Consider the following 15,517-nt stretch of genomic DNA (forward strand, 5'->3'; position numbering starts at 1 on the left):
TTCCCTTTATTCACCCTGGTATCTCTGCCAATCTATTTGGTTCATTAACTGCAGGAATCCTGCATGGAAGTTGCTCCTCTTTATTTTTTTGTCAATCTCTTAATAATTTAAAACTTTGCTCACAATCTTGTCACAGGTTTGAACCGCGGTTGTTCATTCATTGACTGTGAAAGTGCAGTAGGAGCCTGCCTTGTGTTAGTTCTGCCACCTACAGGAATTTCCATTAATTACACTCACAATCTCAGACTCTCTGCCTGCCTCACTCATCCTTTGAATTTCTATTCCTTGTGTCCACGGCTTACTTTGTGCAACTATCCCGCGGGGTTTAATGTTCATTACGTCAATTCTTCAACCACAAAAGTGAAGAGCCCAGAATTGTACAATTATTTTTATGTATTTGGAAATTAAATGAGCAACAAAAAAATATTGCTAACCAAAGGAATTGAAATGATGAGACAAGATTGGATAAATAGTGTCCATGGGATTATCCAGCTGGAATTTTCAAGATTTGGAAGTGGGATGCTTGGATTGACAGTCGACAATTATCCATTGTTTTTATGTATCTAAAATCTAGGTCATCAGTTAATGAGGGTGAACCCATGAAAGACCTTACAGTGTCATTCGTGAAGCCCAGACATCCCACCCTGTTCTACCCGTGGTTGTAGCAGGTGTCTTTAACCATGCCAACCTGAAAACAGTCTTACCGCGGTTTCAACACCATGTTAACTTTGCTACCAGAAGAGAGAACACCATGGGTCAGATGTAATGCCCCTTGCCCTCACCTTGGTTACACAGATGTCCTGCTAACCCCAGCATACAGACTTCTGGCAAAACGAAGTAAGTCAGTTCGTAAGGAAATCAGGCCATGGGGGGTGGGGGTGAGTTGGTGCACAGCAGCGCGACAAGACTGCTTTGAGAGCACAGACTGGAGCTGTTTTAGGGAGACGGCCTCCTACAGCGGTCATGTAAACATCGAGGAGTACACGGGCTCAGTGACTGGCTACATCAGCATTGTGGATGTCACTGAGATCAAATGTTTCACAAGCGGGGCTAACCAGAAACCGTGGTTGGATGCAGAGACCGAGGCACTTCTCAGAGTTCATGATGCTACCTTCAGGTCAGGAGACAAGACTGAGTTCAGGGCTGAACTCTCTTGTGTAATTCAGAAGGCAAAGCTTAGGAACGCACAGGAGATCCACAGGCAGCTGTGCAACACCAGTGACACAAGGCACATGTGGCAAGGGATCGAGACCATAAACAGATCATAAGACAACCTTGAGTTAAAGACAATAACACACCCTTCCAGACAGGCTGAACATCTATGCATGGTTTGATAAGAAGAACAGGCTGGTCCCAAAGAAACTTCTGTGTCCCCCTGATGAACAAGCCCCTTCAGAGTTGTCCCCAAGCTAAGGAGAACCCTATCCAAGGTAAACCACAAGGCTGTGGGACCAAACAATGTATCTGGTTGGATACTGACGGAGGACTTCATGAACATCTTCAACACCTCACTGAAGCAGGCCATCACAGATTTCAAGACAGCCACCATCATCCCAGTGCCAAAGAGGGTGACAGTAACAGGCCTCAGTGAGTATTGCACCATGGCATTGACCTCCACTTCAAGTGTCTGGTGTTGGAATGCATCAAAGCACACCTCCCATTTCAATTCACTTATAGAGGAAACCATTTCACTGATGATGCCATAAAGGCTGCTGTTCATCGACTTCAGCTCAGCATTTAATACGATCATTACCCAGAGGTTGGTGGAGAAGTTTTCCTCGCTGGGACTCCACACCCCTCTCTGTTACCTGATTCTGGACTTCTTAACAGAAGGAACAGTCTGTCCTAGTTGGGCACCAGAATGTCCAGCAGTGTCATGCTGAGCTCTGGAGCACCTCAGGGCAGTGTGGTCAGCCTACTCCTGTTCATGATACTAACCCACGACTGCATCGCTGGACCAAGCTCCAACAGTGTCATCGTGTTTGCAGATGACACAACAGTCATTGTCCTCAACACCAACAATGAGTCGCAATAAAGAGAAGAGGTGGAAAATCTCGTGATATCGTGCGAGAGTTACAACCCAAGTCTCAACGAGGACGAGATGAAGGAGATGATCGTAGACTTCAGGAGGACTAGAAACAACCACCCTCCACATTAATAACTTGGTAGTGGAGAGCACCAAGTTCCTTGGTCCACGAAACAAGTGACCTATTGTGAACTCACATCTCCTCCCAAGGCAGGAAGGTGCAACAGCGACTAGAATTCCTGTGAAGACTGAGTGGGTAAGCCTATTGGCTACCATCCTGCCAACCTTCTAAAGGAGCTCTATCGAGAACATCATGGCCAGCTGCATCACAGTGTGATATGGTTGCTGTGGAGAATCGGATTGGATGTCCATCAACAGGAGCATATGAGAAGCTGAGACATTGGATGTGTCATTTTAGGATCCAAATTACAGGGCAGGAGCTCTTCAAGCAGCAGAGCCAAACTGCCTTGGAAGTTGGATTTGGTTTGGAAGATCAGTGTGCTTTTCTGACAATGACTCCAAAATTGTTGCTTTTTGGTAACAGAAGAGGGAATTGAAATATTTAGCTGTCCTTAGAGACAACATCAGAGTTTCTGCATGAATATTGTTCAGAATTCTGGTCTATTGTTCCCACTGATTTCTGAAACGGGCAGGCAAATGCAACCCTAAAGCAGTGCTTGAACACTTTTGCTTACTTCATTCAGAACATGTTTCCTTGTAGCTGCACACTGCAGTACAATGTGACCGAAGACTGTGCCACGTCAAGTCCCCTTCTGTACAGCAGCACCACATGTATGATCCAAAGTTCCACAATTTAAAAGCCTGGTCCCTTGCAATTGAGCCTCCGAGGCATTGCATTTTGTAAAAAGTACAGCTGAATGGTTTGTTGGGCTTTTTTTAAAGGGCATTTAACAAGATTGTTGTTGGTCTGAAGTCACGTACAGGCCAAACCAACGAAGTAATCTCCTTATCTGAAGGGATCTGTTTCAACAGTTACTGAGATTAGCATTTAATTATCCAAATATAAATTCCTCTGTTGCCAGGGCACCACTGCTCAACACGAGAGGCCATGGGTTTCAGGTAATGGGTGGAAAGTTCAAGGGAGATATTAGAGGAAGGTGTTTTGCTCAGAGAGTGGGAGGTTGGTACATGGACTGCATGACCTGGGTCAGTGGTGGAGACAGGTCCACTGGTGATATTCAAGAGGCTACGAGACAAGCATATGGAGGAATTTAAAGTGGAGGCTGATGTGGGAGGCAGAGTCTAAAGGTTGGCACAACATTGCGGGCCGAAGGGCCTGAACTGTTCCGTACTGTTCCAGGTCTCTGAATCTTCAGTCCAGGCCAATCAAGAAACATCCATTGGTCCAGTAATATATCCAGTATGCGGTCATGACTTTAATTCTTTGCTAAGGAGCACAGTGCAGGGAGGTGGGTTTAACACGTACATCAACCTTCCTTTTCCCACCCCATTCTGTAAATCAGATGTTTTTGTCCACAAGAGAGAAAGAGAGAGAGAGAGTAAATGAGAGCGTTGCTGCCCTATTTTTCCAAATAACAGACTTCATTAAGTTTTTTAAAAAAAGTGAACAGTTACTTGGGGGTGCAATGAAAATAAACACAGAACTTTATTCTTTAACTGATTGAAATGTATCTTTCTGTCCTTCTAAGAAGGACTTGTTTGATTAAAGGACAATTGTTCTACAGGAACAATTCCTTATTTCCCCTTTGTTAGTCTGAAATATCTCCCTTATTTGTTATATTTTCCTCTGTGGCTAAGTGTTGGGTGAATGTTAGTTTTGTGCTTGAATCAATTCAAGTAAGAAATCCTTGATTTGTCGGGTTAATTCATTTGAGTCAGGAGAAAAAGCAATAGATTTTGAGGTGGGAAAACTTTGAAAGGATCCAAAGTTCATACACACATTGGTTTCAGTTCTTCACACATGTTTAGATGTCAGGTTGAGGACAGGGTCAGTGACAATGACTCGTGGGTACTGGCAGAGTCAGTTTAGGTTCTGACACCTGAGTGAAGCGTTCTAAACCACTATCTCAACGGTGTCTTTAAATGTAAAATGGGAAAATTAGAGGAGAGAAATATCCAACATTAATTTCGGCTTTGGTGTTTGAAAAGCAATCTTTAAAGATATGCAAGTTCGTCTGACTTCAAATGACATTTTCCTTGCTGTTTTTCAGGTGGTGAGCTTTGCTAGTCTCAAGTATGACACGTCTTACACTTGGATGGTCCTCTGTTTCCTGTGGTGTTCCATTGTGCAGTCTATTCTTCTACCATTGTTCCTCTGGGCTTGTGATCGCTATAGGGCTGATGTGAAAAGTGTCTGGGAGAAATGTGTAGCTATCATGTCCAGTGATGATATGGATGAAGGTAATTTCTTTGAATTGACATCAAGCTATGTCTTGGAGATATTTGCCAAATATCCTGTCAACTGTATGTAAATATGATATTTTAAAAACAGATTTTTCTGAAATATCAAAATCAAGCCTGCATTCTTCACTTCATCACTTCAGCTGGCATCTCGTTCCACTCCCACTACTCTCTGTGTGAAGAAGTTCCCCCTAATGTTCCTTTTAAACATTTCACCTTTCATCCTTAACCTCTCGTTTTTGTCACACCTAACCTCATTGGGAAAAGCCTACTTGCATTTATTCTATCTGTACTCCTCATCTTACTAGAAATACTCAGCTGGCCACGTATATTTGTCATTTTGAATGTTTCTAGCATTTTCTGTTTTCATATCAGACTTCCAGTCATTTTTATTTACTTTTCAGTGTGGAATTTTTTTCCTTATTCAAGTCTATGTCCAGTTTGTCCAAGGCTGGGCTAATACTGGACCCCTGCACCATACAGTGTCACAGTGAACCTACGTCCTTCCAGATCAGTGGTTCTCAACCTTTTTCTTTCTTTCCACTCACATCCCATCTTAAACAATCCTTTACTAATCACAGAACACCAATGGCATAGGGATTACTTAAAGTGGTACGTGAGTGGAAAGAAAAAGGTTGAGAACCACTATTCTAGACCATTGTTTACTCTCACCCCATGCACTGCCAATAATTACATCCAAGCCATGCAGTGCCAGTCTGTACACACAATTCATACTGCCACTATATACATGGAATATTATTTAATAATATTATTATTGCTGAATATTATTTAAAGGGTGAAAAACTACAGCATGCTGTTGTGCAGAGGGACTTGGGAGTGCTTGTGCATGAATCACAAAAAGTTAGGTTGCAGGTGCAGCAGGTTATTAAGAAGGCAAATGGAATGTTGGCCTTCATCGCTAGAGGAATTGAATTCAGGAGTCGGGAGGTAATGTTGCAACTGTATAAGGTACTGGTGAGACCGCACCTGGAGTACTGTGTCCAGTTCTGGTATCCATATTTGAGGAAGGATATACTGACTTTGGAGACGGTCCAGAGGAGGTTTACTAGCTTGATCCCTGGGATGAAGGGGTTGACATGATGAAAGATTAAATCATCTAGGATTGTATTCGCTCGAGTTCAGAAGAATGAGAGGAGATCTTATAGAAACATATAGGATTATGAAGGGTATGGATAGGATAGATGTAGGAAGGTTTTTTGAGCTGGCCGGGGAGACTAAAACGAGAGGACACAGTCTCAAGATTTGGCGGAGTAGATTTAGGACAGAGATGAGGAAAAATAGTTTTTCCCAGAGAGTAGTGAATGTTTGGAATTCTCTAACCAGGGAAGTGGTTGAGGCTGCCTCATTAAACATATTTAAAATTCAGTTAGATAAATTTTTACATGATAGAGGAATCAGGGGATATGGGGAGAAGGCAGGTAGGTGGAGTTAGGTCATAAATTAGATCAGCCATGATCGTATTGAATGGCGGAGCAGGCTCGATGGGCCATTTTTGGCCTACTCCTGTTCCTACTTCCTATGTTCCTATGAATCCACATAATTATTTCCTCTTGTCCCAAGCAGTGTGACTGTTACACCTTGCCTATTCAGTGTGAGTACAGAGCTCTCCATAATGTTTGCGACAAAGACACTTTTTTTCCCTTTATTTGCCCACGTGATCCAAAGTTTTAAATGTGCACATTCCAGATTTTGTTCAAGGTTATTTGTTTACATTTTGGTTTGACCACGTAGAAATTACAGCACTTTTTATACATAGTTTCCTCATTTCAGGGCACTATAATGTTTCGGACATTTGGCTTCACAAGCACTTGTGAGGACTCGGGTATGTTTAATAACTTCATTGGTGCAGGTACAAGAGAGCTAGGCTTGCTTCTAAGCGTTTGATCACCTTTGGAGTCTGTAGTTGCCATTTTACAACATGAGGACCAGGGTTGTGCCAACGGAAGTCAAAGAAACCATTATAAGGCTGAAAAACAAGAATAAAACAGTAAGAGACATTGCCCAAAGCTTAGGATGACCAAAATCAACTGTTTGGAACATCATTAAGAAGAAAGAGCATACCGGTGAGCTCAGTAATCGCAAAGGGACTGATGGGCCAGGGAAGACCTCCACTGGAGATAAAAGAATTCTCATTATAGTGAAGAAAAATCCCCAAACACCTGTCTGACAGATCAGAAACACTCTTCAATAGGGAGGTGTGGATGTGTCGACTACTTTTCATGAACAGAAATACAGAGGCTGCACTGTAAGGTGCAAACCACTAGTTAGGCACAGAAACAGGATGGCCAGATTACAGTTTGCCAAGAAAGATTTAAAAGAGCCTGCAGAATTCTAGAAAATTGTTTTGAAGACATATGTGTCCAAGATTAACCTGTATCAGGGAGATGGTAAGAGCTAACTGTGGAGTTGCTGCCCAAGATCCAAAGCATATCACCTCATCTCTGAAACATGCTGGAGGGGGTGTTATGGGCTGGGCATGTATGGCTGCTACAGGTAATCTTATCTTCATTGATGATGTAACTGCTGATGGCAGTAGCAAAATGAATTCTGCAATGTATCAAAACATCTTATCTGCTCAGGTTTGAGCAAATGCCTCCAAACTCATTGGTCAGAAGCTTCATCCTACAGCAGGACATTGATCTCAAACTTACTGCTAAAGCAACAAACAAGTTTTTCAAAGCTTAGAAACTGGAAAATTCTTGAATGGACAAGGCAGTCACCTAATCAAAATCCAATTGAGCATGCCTTCCATATGCGGAAGAGGAAAGTTAAGGGGACAAGTTCCCGAAACAAGCAGGAGCTGAAGATGGCTGCAGTTGGGGCCTGGCAGAGCATCACCAGGGAAGATACTCAGCACCAGGTGATGCCTGTGAATTACAGACTTCAAGCAGTCATTGCATGCGAGAGATATGCCACTAAGTGCTAAGCATAATTACTTTAATATGCATACCATTGCTAGGTCCCACAAATTATGATGCTCTATGTATTAAAAAGTACTGTAATTTCTACATGGTCAAACCAAAACTAACCTTGAATAAAATCTGGAATATGCACTTCAATTACATGTGAATTGTTTGATTACAAATGTAAAACTGTGGCGCAGAGGGGCAAATAAAGGAAAAAAATATCTTTGTCCCAAACATTACGGTGGGTACTGTATATACAGCTGACTCTTGTTTACAGCCAGACCGCACAGTGCCACTGCTTTGTGCATGACTCGCTGCTTCTTTCCTTGAAGTTGTACAGCACATGCCCTGATTCATGAAAAAATGAAGTATCAGCCAAGCAACCAAACGCAACTCACTCATCCAAGACTTTGCTGCGCAGCCTATGATTTTCTAAGTTAAGTTGCTTAATAATCATTTGCAAAAACAATCTGCTGGAGAAACTCACTAGACCAAGCAGCATCACTGGGAGAAGAATTATTGTCGATATTTCATCGACCCACTGAATTCCTCCATAAGATTTGATTTTTTTGCTCCCGATTGTAGCAGGTGCAATCTCTTGTGTCTTAATGAACCATTTCCCTGCCATGTAATGACTTGCCATGTTCCCTTTTAATAATGAGCACTTTTGCTTTTTAATTACTACTTGTATGTTAGAGTTTACACAACTTCATCAGAAACAACCTATAAAATAATTTTTCTGTTGCAGAAAACAATCAAGATGGAGCAATTCACCCTGAATCTTTCTATGAAAGGCCCTATGAATACAATTTTCCCTCTGAAATTCTGACAGTAGATCGCATTGCCAAATATGACTTCTCAGCATTGGAAAGGGGAGTTCCACAGGTGTATCCAATGAGAGAGATGCAAGAGGATAAGATGCACTATTTACAGGTATCTGTCCAAATATGGACAAAGGGCCTTAAAATGGCGGTTTGTGATATTCTGGCAAAAAATCCCTCTATTCTGTAAAATCAAAGTAAACCATATGCCTGCTGATTGTTCTCCTTCAGCTTGTTGGCGATGGCCATCCACCTCTCTATTGCCCAGAAAGAGGGGCTCTTATTCCCTTGTGTTCTTTTGGTTCTTTCCATTTCATCATCAACACCCCCCATGCTCACCACTACTCCCATTCCCAATCTCTCCTCACTTCCCAGTTAAGTTTTCTCTTTCCTTGTGAAAGATGTTGGCACATATTGGATGCAGTCTAAAAGGGCAACAGTTTTAATGCAGAAACTAGATTGAAGATCATCTGTAGGACCATTGTGGGATTATTTGGGCAGCAATAAGGATGTAGAGGTTTAGGGGGGGAAAAATTGACAGATTAAGGCAGTGGGTCTCAACCTTTTTCTTTAACATAGGTGCTCTGTGGTTAGTAAAGGATTGTTTAAGTTGGTATGTGAATGGAAAGAAAAAGGTTGAGAACCACTGGATTAAAGGCTTCACATTTGGAGGCAAGGCTATTAATATGAAGCTGTTAAATTCACATAAATCCAGATATCTGCAGCCATCACTGCCTGGTCAGCAGGCTCCTCTGATCTGCTGTCCTCTGTGTCCCTGTACTCGTGTTTGGGGCCATGGCATTGTATTCCTTCTCTTGGTTATGAATTAATTAAAACAAGAAGAAACTATTTCCACAATTCAGTCATGAAAAATAGAGTTATGATGCCTTGCAGAAAATCCAATGTGGAAATGGGGAATATTTTCCACGTAGTAAGTTAAGATTTAGAATGAAACCTGTAGCTTCTAAAAAGGCAGTTGGGATTTTATGTGAAAAGCTAACACTCAGGTTTACAGACCAACAAGATTGGAATGAGACTAGTTTGCTCTAAGAACTGACAAAGTATGCTAGGATGAATGGAACACTTCTGTAAAACATTGTTTGAGATTGTGGCCTTTCATGACAAAATGTTCTTCCCCAGACCAAGCTTATCCGAGGAGCTTTCCCATATGTGGTGAACACTGATGACTTGATCAGAAAGGCACTCAGTTTCTCAGAGTGATTCTGATTCTGAGCAGATGTGTCCAGTTCTGTTGAATGTTATTTGTGGAAAGCTGCATAGGGCACTGAGTGCCACTTAACGAGAGCAGAGAGGTATATCATAGGTGAGACTCACTCTGTTCATTAATCAGCTTGTCTCGTGCATTATGTAAGTTGCATTGGGATAGAGAAAGCTCTTGTGTGAACTGTAACTGCAAAGGTTTTGTTTGTTACTCTTGATAAGATTATACCTACATACAAAATCCAGCTGAAAATATGATGGTCCAATCTTTAGGAGATCCAAGGCAAAAGCGAGTAGTACATCTTAACGATCCCCACAGGTTTACAGATGAAGAGAACTGAATTGATTTGGTTCCAGGAAAAGAATTAATTATACTAATATCTTCAAGGAAGAGAGGAGAGTTTAGAGCCATTGACAGTCTTAAAGGGACAGTCTAAATCAGAGGTTCTCAACCTATGCCATAGATGTTCTTTGGTTAGTAAAGGATTACTTACGTGGGTGGAGAAAGAAAGGTTGAGAACCACTGGTCAATGGACAGAAATTGGTGTTCTGCAGTTTTCAACTTTTATTAAACAAACAAACAATGGCTTCTGCTTTTAAAGATAGGTTGATTGATCTTTTGAGGCATCAACTGTTTCCATCCTGAGCATTCAGGACAAAGAGAGGAGATGGTGATTTCCATTCTTTGATTAGGGAGGGGAGTGCAGCTCTGTGAGTACAGCTCTCTGATTAAGTTAGCTCAAGATGAAATAAGATCATTCAGTATTAATCAGAAGTGCATGCAGATGGGCAAACTGAAAGACCGTGTCAGGAATCTGCAACGGCAGTTGGAAGATGAGAGAGAAGGAAGCAGTCATATCAGAGCTACAGGAAGGTAGTCACATCTAGGCTGCCAGGAGCAGGTAGTTGGGTGACAGTTAGAGAAAGGAAAGCAAAGATGGTAGTGAAGATCCTATGGTCCTGGATACTGTTGGGAGGGATGACGTATCAGGAGAGAGCCATGACGGAGGGCCTCCGGCACTGTGCCTGGCTCTGTCGTTCAGAAGGGTGGGATGGAGAAGACGAGAGCTATAGTTAGGGGGGCAGACAGGAAAATTCAGTGGGCATGAGAAAGACCAAAGCAGTCTGACGCAAGAGGGAAAGCGGCCAAAAGTCGCAGTACATGTTGACACCAATGACATAGGTAGGAAGGGGGATGAGGTCCTAAAGAGTGAGTTTAGGGAGCTAGGCTGAAGAACAGGTCCTCAAGGGTGGCACTCTCAGGATTGCTGCCGGTGCTATGGGAGAGTGATGATTAAAAACTGGAGGAGATGGCAGAAAAATGTGTGGCTGAGGAGTTGGTGCAGGAGTCAGGGTTTTAGGATTTTGGGACATTGGGACCTGGGGAAGGTGGGACCTGTACAGATTGGATGACTTACACCTGTACTTGAGGGGGAGCATTATCTTTGTGGGCAGGTCGGGAGGGTTCAAACTAGAGGCAGACAACCTTCTACCATGCATGGGCCAGATGGTATGTCAGTGGTTGAATGGCAGGCTGCACTAATGCTACCAGTAATTAAAAAAATAGAAATTTCAATTATTTCTTCCCTGGGGTCTCTGGCCTAATGACATAACCTGGGGACGCCACCTTTGAATTCAAGATGGCAGCACACCGCTGACACTCGGCAACAATAGGTTAAAAAAAACCCAGCTGTGTTTCTTTTGTATAAATACATTTTAAAATTTGCTTTACCTCAGGAATCTCCCCATGTAATATAAGGATTAAGCCAGGGTGTACCAGGGCAGTTTCTTTTCAATCTCTCCCTCTGCTTACTTGCAGCTCACCTTTTTCTGATTCCCATTGCGCTTTCTCCATCTCGAACTTGTGCTGAATGAAGTGTAAAATCCCTGGCATGTGGAACATGTCAGGCTCACTGTGGTTTTCTGAAGTGATTTTCTCCAGCGCCACCGGAGCCAGGCTTGGACCAGCCTGCGTTGCTGCCTGCCCATCCATTCCACTGCTCATCTCTCTGCCAAATAGTTGGAGCCCTGTTGTTTGGCTTGTGTGCAGGGCAAGAATTTTGCATTTGGATGCAGGCTGGAAAAATTTGGATCGGGGGCTATATCTGGCCCCCGGGCCGTAGGTTTCCCACCCCTGGTTTAAACTGTTTTGCATTGAGGATGGGATCCAGAGTGATTAAGAAAGCCAGATCTATCATTTAGAGAGGCTTTGAGGAAGGAGAAGCAGAATATAGGGTATAAAAGTAGTAAGGTAAAAGGGCTAAAATTAATGAATGCAAGGAGCATCAGGAATAAGAGTGATGCCCTGAGAGCTTGGATACATACATGGAACTATGATATGGTGCCCATTACAGAGACCTGGCTGGCACCAGGAACGGATTCTGAATATTACTAGATTTCAGTGTTGCAAAAAGGGATGGTGGGAGGAGGGGGAAGAAGAAGGGGAGGAGGGATACTTTTACAACTGCTGAAAGGGTAAGTAATGAATCAGTATGGGTGGAAGTTAGGAACAAGAAGAGAGCAATTACTCGATTGGAGTATTCGATAGGCCCCCAGTAGCAGCAGGGATACCGAGAAGCAGATTGGGGGTCACACTTCAGAAAGGTGCAAAACTTCCTTTGACTGGCACCTGCTTAGTGCCAAAGGTTTAGACAAGGCAGAGTTTATTAAGTATGTCCAGGATGGATTCCTCTCATAGTATGTTGACAGGCTGACTTGGGGGAATGCCACATTAGATCTAGCATTAGGTAATGAATGTAAGGTCAGGTCACAGATCTCTCAATGGGTGAACATTTGGAGAGAGTGACCACTGCTCCCTGGCCTTTAGCATTGTCATGGACAAGGATATTTAATTGGGGAAGGACAAACTATGAGGCTATGTAACTTGAACTTATGGGCATAAATTGCGATGGTATTTTGCAGGGAATGTACTATTGAGATGTAGTCAATTATTTAGGGTCTCTTGCAGGATGTTATGGATACATTTGTCCCAGTGAGGCAGAGAAAGAATGGTGGAGTGAAGGAACCATGGTTGACAAGAAAGGTGGAAAATCTAGTCAGGCGGAAGCAGGCAGCATACATGAGGTTTAGCCAGCAAGGTTCAGATAGGAATATCGGATAGCAAGAAGAGAGCTTAAAAGGGGGCTGAGGAGAGCAAGAAGGGGACATGAGTGGGGTTAAGAAAAACCCCAAGGCATTCTTCACTTATGTGAAGAACAGAAGGATGACAGAAGTGAAGGTAAGACCGATTAGAGATAAAGGTGGGAAGATGTGCTTTCATAAGTCAAGGGAAGGAGTTTAAGAGCAGCGAGGTAATGATGCAGCTTGACAAAACTCTGTTTAGACCACACTTGGAGTCCTATGTCCAGTTCTGGTCACCTCATTATAGGAAAGATGTGAAAGGGTTGAAAAGGTGCAGAGGAGATTTACCAGAATGATACCTGGTTTAGAGAGTATGCATTATGAACAGAGATTAAGACTTTACTCTTTGGAGAGAAGGAGGATGAGAGGAGACATGCTATACAAGCTATTGAAGGGAATAGATGGACTGGACAGCCAGCGTCTCCTTCCTAGGACTGCTCAATACGAGAGGGCATAGCTTTCAGGTAATGGGTGGAAAGTTCAAGGGAGATATTAGAGAGGGGGAGGTTGGTACGTGGACTGCACGACCTGGGTCAGTGGTGGAGGCAGGTCCATTGCTGATATTCAAGAGGCGACTAGACAAGCATATGGAGGACTTTAAAGTGGAGGCTGATGTGGGAGGCAGGGTCTAAAGGTCGGCACAACATTGCGGGCCGAAGGGCCTGTACTGTTCTATGTAATACCAATAATCTTTGCTGTTCACTCTGATAATTAAAATTATTGCTAGTCATTGTTCTTATAAATTCAACCTCCTGGAATAATTCTGTCAAAATTTACTTTGTAGAATTTTCAAGACCAGAAGTGTAAAAACAAGCTTGATATCTTGCATCTGCAGTTACAATACAACCTGAGGATGTGATCTTCCAGACAGATGGCCAAAAAATTAAACCTATCTGGGGTACCTCACTGCAGAACTTCATTCATTTTGAGCCTGCTTTTCTGTCACTGCTTTAATTTGCTGACAATTTTGACCATGATCTATTGATGTTCTTAGTCTCCATGTCTTCTCTGATGTCCTATGGAACATCCTCATCTTTTCCTTCAACAAACTTCATTTCCACTATACACCCATTTCAAAGATTTAAATACCACTCTCAAGTCTTTCAGCTGATCCCATTGGAACATTCCTCCAGTAATAACTCTGAAATCAAATACACGGACTCCTGCTTTCTCATAACCACATCTTCATTCTTTTGAAGACAAAACTCATTTTGCAATCTCCTGGATTAACTCTTTATTTCGATTCAAAAGTGAAAACCATTTCCCTTCGTTTAAGATCCAACCGTAATGATAGCAGACCACGTTATTGATTTAGCTTCAACCGTTTACTGTCCTTGGAGTCAAATGGGGGCATTCAGCTGGTATTTTTGATTAGAGGATCATTCCATTTATGAATATCATTAAGCAAATCACATGAATTGGATACGTCCATGCCCTGTCAAGCCCTGCTTCAATTCCTTGGTCATCAAAGAGTGATGATTATTTTACACAATGTTTCACTGTTGATGCACCAACATTTCTTTGCCCTCAGAACAGACAAGGGTTTAATTCTGGGTCCTTGAGACTGAAAGGGGGCATTGCTCCTTAATGAAGTAGTAAATAAATTGGGATGGGAGTGTGGGGTGGGGTATGATGTGGAGGGGAGGGTGTTGAGTGTAACATTTTAGAATCTTTTCTGGTTGAGCTGGCTACTGCACTTTCATTTAGATAACACTGAAGATTAAAAATATGCTTTTATACTGTTTTTACAGATGTTAAGACAAACACGAATCTCAAAACTGCCAGCAAAATGAATGACCCAGTGGGCCTCTGAGATACCCCCACTGTGCCTGGGCTTATCGTTTGGCACAGTTTCACGGAGCTATGTTAAGTCCGCTGGGTGCTCCTTGACTCAGTTCCCATCGAGGATTATCTGTTTTTATGGAAAATTGGAATTGCAGCAAAAGATTTGGACAAGATTGACCTTTTTTTTCCTCTTAATATGTCCTTAGCTGCTTTATGTCATTGATCAATGGATTACCACATGGCGAGAAGCAGCCCAGTACCATGTTATGGACTGTCGATCGCCCAGGAGTGTTGCTTTGGTACATATCCAGGAGGCTGACTTTATTATGGGTTTTTGTCTTCTGGGAGTGGCATTATAAATGCATTTTTTCCCCACTACTGTTGAGAAACTGAGAATAAAAGCCAAGATGTTTAGTGTAGGATACCATCAAGATTGAAAACCAGTCGAGATAAATTAGGAAATAGTCATGAGGGGATTCTGAGGTTGGGTTGTAAAGGCTTGAAGATTATAAGGAATGCAAGACTGATGGAGGTAAGGATTGTCATGGCTTGAACCCACTGATCACTCACCTTCCCATCCTGGTTATTATTTGCTGATATTGCAAATATGTCCCATTATTGAAGGTGCTGTCTTCCACCCCTTTCAAATAATGAGCTCCAGTAGTCACCTCATCAGGCCCTTTGTCGTTGACCCTGATCATCCTGACCTAAGCAGCCATCAAGAAGCAGCAATCAACAAAAGACTATGATAGGCCAGTAGCCAATATATAAGTGACTGCAGTCAATAGTAGGCAGGAAGAGATGCAGAATGTCGGTGTATGTACGATGTTGAACCTTCTCCCCCATCCATCCATGTTGAAGAGGTGAAATAGAATATCTCTTCAGGGTTATTTTTTCATAATCTGTGTCTCAGTCTTGAATTCTCTCATGTGCCCAGGTTATTTATAATCATGAATTTCAGTGTCATGTCATTTATTAAAACAATTATAAATCCTTTATGAAAATTAATATTCATTTGGATAGAAGAAAGGTGATGCTGTTTGATTCTGACAGTTGCTTTGCACCATTGTCACCCCTATGTATATTTCAACTATTGTTTGCTTGACCTCATTCACGTCTATATGATTATGTGCTGTGGTTTTGTTGTGCCTCATTATTTTGTGTAATGAATTGCTATGGCCTTGCTCGAATAAACAGGCATGTCTCACAGAGAA

General features: G+C 42.4%; 1 protein-coding gene across 2 annotated transcripts in view; it reads left to right on the forward strand.

Moving 5' to 3' along the window:
- The window catches only part of LOC138752473 (probable G-protein coupled receptor 153), a 60,851-nt gene extending 45,334 nt beyond the window's left edge, over positions 1 to 15,517 (forward strand). The window contains exons 5-7 of one of the 2 annotated variants that reach the window (XM_069915298.1): positions 4,219 to 4,408; positions 8,084 to 8,268; positions 14,270 to 15,517. In XM_069915298.1, the coding sequence (XP_069771399.1) occupies positions 4,219 to 4,408; positions 8,084 to 8,268; positions 14,270 to 14,311 (417 nt within the window). In that variant the 3' untranslated portion in view covers positions 14,312 to 15,517. The remainder of the gene's footprint in view (positions 1 to 4,218; positions 4,409 to 8,083; positions 8,269 to 14,269) is intronic. The other variant, XM_069915299.1, reaches the window with a different exon arrangement.

Source organism: Narcine bancroftii, chromosome 2 (assembly GCF_036971445.1).
Source record: "Narcine bancroftii isolate sNarBan1 chromosome 2, sNarBan1.hap1, whole genome shotgun sequence".
Classification (NCBI taxonomy): domain Eukaryota; kingdom Metazoa; phylum Chordata; class Chondrichthyes; order Torpediniformes; family Narcinidae; genus Narcine; species Narcine bancroftii.